General features: G+C 45.1%; 1 protein-coding gene across 2 annotated transcripts; it reads left to right on the top strand.

The window, feature by feature from the left end:
* The first annotated feature begins 211 nt into the window (after positions 1 to 211).
* LOC101786511 (CAX-interacting protein 4) lies at positions 212 to 4,730 on the top strand. Of its 2 annotated transcripts, XM_022824697.1 has the most exons (3): positions 212 to 1,596; positions 2,340 to 2,836; positions 4,023 to 4,730. In XM_022824697.1, exon 1 carries the CDS (start codon positions 449 to 451, stop codon positions 1,517 to 1,519), a length of 1,071 nt encoding a protein of 356 aa, XP_022680432.1. In that variant the 5' UTR covers positions 212 to 448; the 3' UTR covers positions 1,520 to 1,596; positions 2,340 to 2,836; positions 4,023 to 4,730. The 2 variants fall into 2 exon arrangements, with proteins under 2 accessions (XP_022680432.1, XP_022680433.1); XM_022824698.1 differs by lacking the exon at positions 4,023 to 4,730 and having other exon boundaries at positions 2,340 to 3,055.
* Positions 4,731 to 7,137: the final 2,407 nt, after the last annotated feature.

Below are 7,137 nucleotides of genomic sequence, written 5' to 3' on the forward strand. Positions count from 1 at the left end.
CTGATGGTAAGGCCACACCGCCGTTTCAGCCGGCGGTATAAACCTATTTTTACAAATTTTTGATTCCACTATATATTTTGGCAAAATCGAAAAAAATTATAAAAATAAAAAAAGTTCGTTGAGCTTCCTGATTCGTTTTGGTCCAGCTAGTGGCCTGCCATCCAGATAATTGAGGGCTTGTTTGCTATACGCCTGGCTGGAGCTGCTTGGCTCGAGCAGTGCTTCCAAGCATCCGATTTTGATCGGCTGGGGCTGATCGCTGCCTGGCTGGCAAGCTGCCTGCCAGTTCTCGATCCAAATTCTTGTTCAGCTTCGTCAGGCTTCGTCAGTTCAACCTGGGTAGCAGGTTGTACTCTGACACCCAGTCGACCCGAAATCAATCCCCAATCCATATCCTCCCCTCTCACCAAACCCTTCCCCCGGCGAGCAATACCGGCGGCGATCCAAGATGCCGGCGACGGCGGGGCGCGTCCGCATGCCCGCGAACAACCGCGTGCACAGCAGCGCGGCGCTGCAGACGCACGGCATCTGGCAGAGCGCCATCGGCTACGACCCCTACGCGCCCGAGAACAACAAGCAGCAGCCCGGCCGCCCTTCCTCCTCCGTCTCCGCCAACGCCGCCGCCGCCGCCGCCAACGATGCCAACGCCGCAGCCGCTGCCGCCGCCGCCTCCGGATCCGGGTCCGGCGACGGCAACGCCTACACCAGCTTCCAGGGCCTCCTCGCTCTCGCGCGCATCACCGGCTCCAACTCCGACGAGACACGCGGTGCCTGCAAGAAGTGCGGCCGCGTCGGCCACCTCACTTTCCAGTGCCGCAATTTCCTCTCCGTCAAGAACCTCGACCTGGACGACGCCGACGCCCAGGCCGCCGCCCAGGCGGCTGCGCAGGCCAAGTTCGAGGAGATCAAGAAGAAGGCTGCTGCAGGCGGGAATGCAGACGAGGTTTCCGATGAGGAGGAAGAGGAGGACGAGGATAGCGATTCCTCTGATTCCGACATCGACCCTGAGCTGGAGAAGATAATTGCTGAGCGCGAGCGTGCGAGGAATGGGGGAAGGAGGTCCAGGGAGGAAGAGAAGAAGTCAAGTCACCGCCATAGGAGCAGCAGCAGCAAGAGAAGATCAAGGCACACCAAAAGCAGGAAGAGCTATGATAGTGAGGATGAAGAGGAGGAAGGCAGAAGAGGTAGGGACAGGAAGAGGACCAGCAGATCGAAGAAGCATGAAAGATCAGATGAGGATAGCAGCGATGATAGTGAGTCTGATAGGAAAAGGCACAGGAAGAGCAGGAAGGACAGGAAGAGGCTTAGGAGCCACTGCAGGAGTGATGCCTCCTCCGATGAGGAGGATGTATCTGGAAGTGAAGAAAGGAGGCGCCAACGCCACCGCAAGCAGCGCCATCACCGGAGGGAAGCGTCTGATGGTGACAATGGTGGTAGTGAGTCTGCAGATGACAAGAAATCCAGCAGGCGGAGGAGGCACCGCAGGTCAGAAAGCAGTGGGTCGGATGAGGATGAGTGACGTAATCATCGGGCAGCAAAGCGATCTGGGGAGAAGAGCAGGGACCGCAGGAGGAGCTAAAGAGGAGCATTGAATTGGTAATTCGCCTTGAATGATGTTATTGAGTTCCTCTTTTTATCAGCTGGTCCTTCAGTATCTGTCTTGTCATAAGCTTGATACATTCAAAGCGTGATGCTTGTTATGTATAGCATATTGGTGTACCAGACCACCCATATATGTCTGTCTGAAAAATGAAACTACCATGTGAGCGTGATTTGATAATTAACAATGATTTTTAAATAACAGTGATTGGTTTGCCTTCTCCCTCGATGATACTGGTAGAGCTAATTAGCAGCAGACCATATTTCATAGATTTATGGATCCAGTTTTATCAAGATAGACCTTGTATATATGGGAGTAGGCTTTTTAGAAGCCGATATTATTACGGGAACATGTCTTTTCAGTGTGATGGCTTATATTGGTTATAGCATAATGTGTTGTTGACATTTCGTGTTGGGTATCTCATTTCTAAGCAAATTCATGTTGAGATATGCTTTGGAAATACTTTTAAAATTTTGAACTGTCAACTTTTGGAACAGTTATTTTTTCCGTTGGTGAGAATGTTTTGAGGTGACAATGTGCTTTAAAGCTATGTTCTCAATGAATTTTGTAGTTAGTTGCTCAACTAGGCTTTTGAGGAGTTTGATAATCAATATAGTATGTGAGCTTGTAGACTAAATTTCTGTCCTGTATATCTCTGCTTTGAGCACTCGCTAAATGTGTTGGAGAACGCTGGTATAACAATAGTAGGAGCTTTGTTGAGATTTTTTTCCATTTCCAGGACTCCAGGCTTTCCAAAGTCGAATGGTGATTGCTATGTGGTTGATGTATATTTGTTGAGCTGCTGACTGAGAGTAATTCCAAGCTCTAGAGCAACTCTATTTCTGTTGTGCTAGGAATACTCCATCATACCTGCGCTTCCTGCTATGGGTTTTGCCCAAGGTCCGATACTTTGAGATATGCTTTGATGACTAGGATTGGAGCAGCGCTACACCAGCTGGTATGGAGTGTTGAGTACCTCCCAAGCCTCTAGCGAATCAAAGCGTATATGAATTTTTTGTTACAGAGAATGTTGTCATTCTCCTCCATACAAAAGAAAAACAGCAGATGACCTTGCTGAGTGTGTGTGTTCATGAATGCCACACAAGCGCATCGAAGCCATCCTGATTTTATCTTGCACTATATCCCCTTGCCGAAGGGATCAGCACCACCATTTACCTTATGGTAGTGCCAAGTTGTTGCCTGACACTCTGACTGGAGTTTTACATATCGATCAAGGTACTGTACCTCATCTCCTCTTTCTTCCAATGTATGTTCACTTATTTACTGGTTATCACGGTTATTGCATTCTTTATTGAGTTGTCACATGTACACTACTGAAAATACCTGCTGCATCCCTAGTAACAGAGTAAACATTGGTACCTAGTAACAGAGCAAACATTGGGTGTGATACACATCTACTGCAGAAATGAAGTGGTGGCGATGTTTCAGGTGTAACTGTTTCAAATGTTGGCAGTGACTTAATAATGTGCTTTGGAGTATTTTACTAATGGAAACATATACAGTCATTCAGTCCGGAGCTTTTGGATGACATAAGCACATCTAATTACACATATAGCAGTGTTGATAATATTCAATATTGGTGGTTGACCACTAAGAGGTATCTTGGGGATGATCTTGTGAGGGTTCGAACTCAATCATAACTCTCATTGGTTGCCAGTTGTCACAAAACACTAGTCTTGTATTGAGCAATTCTTATAAGCAGGTGTCGCATATTGTTTTTTAAGTTGGAGGATAAATGTGCATAAGAGCATCACTGAGCAGGCGCTGCCTCCTTACTTCCTTATATGTGCTGTTATAGCTGAAGTTAATCTCTCTACTTTTAGTCACCATCTTTAGGTGTGGAGGGTTAAGGATTTCATTTTTAGGCTGCTGAACCAGTTGTCCGTATAGTTGTCGGATGCACTTTTTTTTTGGTAGTATTAATATTGACATTTATATCATCGGTGGATTGCCAATTTGATTTGTTCCTCACCGAGTCACAGTATACGATCAGGAGATAACAAACTTGTAAGCTCGATTCTGTCTCTCCTTGTTGACCACTATATATTGACATCGATTTTCAGAAATGGATCGAGATGCTAACAAATTACTGTAAAATTATGCAGTCACAGGCCAGAATATATAGCTGACAAAATGCAAAGCTGTAAAAACTGCCATACTCAAGTCAGTAACTTTTGTCAGTGCAGGAGGAAAATGCAATCAGAATATATAACTGACAAATGCAAAGCTGTAAAAACTGCCATACTCATACAATAACTTTTCATGCTTCTCAAGAAAAAACCAAAAAAGAAGATGAAAAAGACTTAAACGATAAATGGAAACTGGATATTGGAGTATTTGCTCCTCATGCATGCGCGCGTCTGTTACGTGTACTCAATAGATGAAGTATTTGCTCTTGTAGGCGGTGCCGGGCTTTAAGTCGGCGAGGATGACGTCGTCGGCGACTCTAGGGGTCTCGAAGAAATTCCAGCGGATGGTGAAGGGGCCCTTGCCTTGCTGTCCAGCGTCCAGGTGCCGGGCGGCGACTGCTTGAGCGGCGTAAAGTCGCTGGCGTCCTTGGGCCTGTTCGCTTCAGTTTATAAGCCGGCTGAAAAGCCGAAACGGCTGATTTGTTGTGAGAGGAGAAAACTGTTTGGTGGCTGATAAGTCGGCTGAATAAGCTGAAGCGAACAGGCCAAGCTTCTCCTTGATCTCCAACTTGGTGAGTCCGCTTTTGTTGGGGACGATGACCATGTGGGTGGCGTCGCTGCCCTCGCCGACCGTGAAGGTGAGGCTTGGGGTATCGCACGAGCCGACGGCCGAAAGTGCCGCCAACGCGGCTGTGGCGAGCAGGAAGGAGGGCGAGGAGGCCGTTGCCAAGCTATAGCAAGTTGGTTCGCGTAACCTTGCTTGTTTTTTGTTTGATTGATCGTGGGATGGGTGGATGTGTGATCGATGTTGCAGCTGGATACGTATTTATGGGCAGCGGACAGTGGCGGAGCTAGAGTAAATTGGAGGAGGTGTACTTACCTTGTGGGTGTATAGAATTTAATCATTGGAGGTGCATATATAATGAAAAATTAAACATATTCACTGTTTTTTTTATTTTTTAGGGTGCGTTAGCACCTCTAATTACTGTATACCTCCGCCCCTGGCAGCGGAGGGAAGAAAGGCGGGCATGGACGTACGGCATGCCATATAGATTGCTGACCGGCGTTGCTGACTTGCTGTTGTACCACTGCTATAAATAGACATGATCTATTGAGCACAGAGCATGCAGTAATAAAAAGAAGTAAATCACCTTGTGCCGTAAAAATACTGAGAGGATGGAAAAGAATATATTTGTCTTTCGGTAGGAGACTTGTGTTGATTAATCAGAAATGCTTCAGCTCGGGCGTCTGATGCTCATCCCACGTGACAACACCAAGCAGGGCAAGCGCCACGCGTCCAATTTCACACCATTATACTTAGGGGGTATTTTGATACTCCGTGCTAAAGTTTAGCACCTATCACATCGGATATTTAGATGCTAATTAGAAGTATTAAACATAGGCTAATTACAAAACTAATTGTACAGATGGAGTCTAATTCGCGAGACGAATCTATTAAGCCTAATTAGTCCATGATTTGACAATGTGGTGCTACAGCAACCATTTGCTAATGATGGATTAATTAGGCTTAATAGATTCATCTCGCGAATTAGCCTAGAGGTTCTGCAATTAGTTTTATAATTAGCTCATGTTTAGTCCTCCTAATTACCATCCGAATATTCGATATGATACTGCTAAAGTTTAGCACAGTATCAAACCCCCTATTCTTATTCTTCCGCCGGATATTTTCTTCTTTCTACAGTTGCCTTTCCTTCCTCCCTGCACCCGCGCCCCATCACCAGTCGCTGGTGGCTCCCTGCCGTCGTTTTCTGAGAACACCAGCCTGCCTCCCTACGTTGTCCTCGTTTTGGATCATGAGCGCGACCCATTGCTTGTGCTTCCAGTAGCACTCCCAGCCGCTTACCCTATATGCTGTGCCGATCTGAGGAGCTCGACGAGGGATGGGGTGACCACATGCTCCGCCCCACGCCGCAGGAGCTGCTTGAAAGAATTGTAAGTAGATTGGTAAACGTTGCTATACCTTACTCGGCTCACCATCGGTCCCGTGTTTATATAGGGACAATGCTCCTCAAGAGTACGTGTTTACAATCGTAATTAGCAAGGGTACTCGGTCTCTATTACATATATCTCTATCTCTATGCCGAGTCCAAGCTGACTACGAATACCAGTCCCAGGCGCATATGCATGTTATACACTCCATGCATATTACGTTTTACATAAGCCAAACCTATCTGCTGTTCTAACAGCCTCCCGCAATCTCAACTGATCTTGCTTGTGATACTCCGTGCTCAAGTTTAGCACCTATCACATCGGATGTTTAGATGCTAATTAGAAGTATTAAACATAAGCTAATTACAAAACTAATTGCACAGATGGAGTCTAATTCACGAGACGAATCTATTAAGCCTAATTAGTCCATGATTTGACAATGTGGTGCTACAGTAACCATTTGCTAATGATGGATTAATTAGGCTTAATAGATTCGTTTCGCGAATTAGCCTAGGGGTTCTGCAATTAGTTTTATAATTAGCTCATGTTTAGTCCTCCTAATTACCATCCGAATATCCGATGTTACACTGCTAAAGTTTAGCATGTGATATGCAAACAATCTCCTAAGAGTAGTTGCAACCTCTTAGAGTACACTTTTTTGTGTGTCCAGTTTTTTTTATTGCTTTTCTCTGCCCAGTTATATTCAACTGGGACAAAAATAGTAGTTGGACAAATCTCTATATATACGAAATGCATATCGTTCTCACCTCTTTCATATACCTGCTGGGTTATTGCTATCTACAATAATATTTATTTCTTCTTACTCTTTTGCCCGCAAATACAAATAACGATAATGAGCAGAGCGCGCAGCAGGTAGCTATGGTATACTGAATTACTCATACCCATATGCATGCTCAGTTATTGATCGATTAGCCAACAGTAATATAACTGTGTAGGGAATTCGTGATGAAGAATGCTTAGGAACTATAATAAATTTAAAATTGCCCAATTATCATGTTTCAACAAAAATGAAAAAAAAGATTTGCATATTGGTAGGTCTCAATGCATGATTTTATCTCACTGTTAGCAAGATTGCCATGTTAACTTTTCAATGAAATGAAACTATCACTCTCAGTCCCATCGCACAATTTCATAAATATAGCTTGCAACATTTAGTTCTTGCATAGTGTCAACTATGTAGAGTGCTCCCTCGGAACAACCTCAACCTCGGCTGCCCATCCCTCCGTTCCACCATGAAAATTAAGTCGCAACTGATTGTTTCGATCCCACAGGAATCCAAAAGGCAACTCACGTTAGACTAGGGCGGTGTTTGGTTCCCTTTGCTTATTTTTAACACGTGTTACATCGAATGTTTAGATACTAATTAGGAGTATTAAACGTAGACTATTTACAAAACCCATTATATAAGGGGAGGCT

This window comes from Setaria italica, chromosome II (genome assembly GCF_000263155.2).
Source record: "Setaria italica strain Yugu1 chromosome II, Setaria_italica_v2.0, whole genome shotgun sequence".
Classification (NCBI taxonomy): Eukaryota; Viridiplantae; Streptophyta; class Magnoliopsida; order Poales; family Poaceae; genus Setaria; species Setaria italica.

Bases quoted from the DNA above. Each gene is read 5' to 3' on its own strand.
- LOC101786511 (XM_022824697.1), top strand. From the start codon at position 449: ATGCCGGCGACGGCGGGGCGCGTCCGCATGCCCGCGAACAACCGCGTG.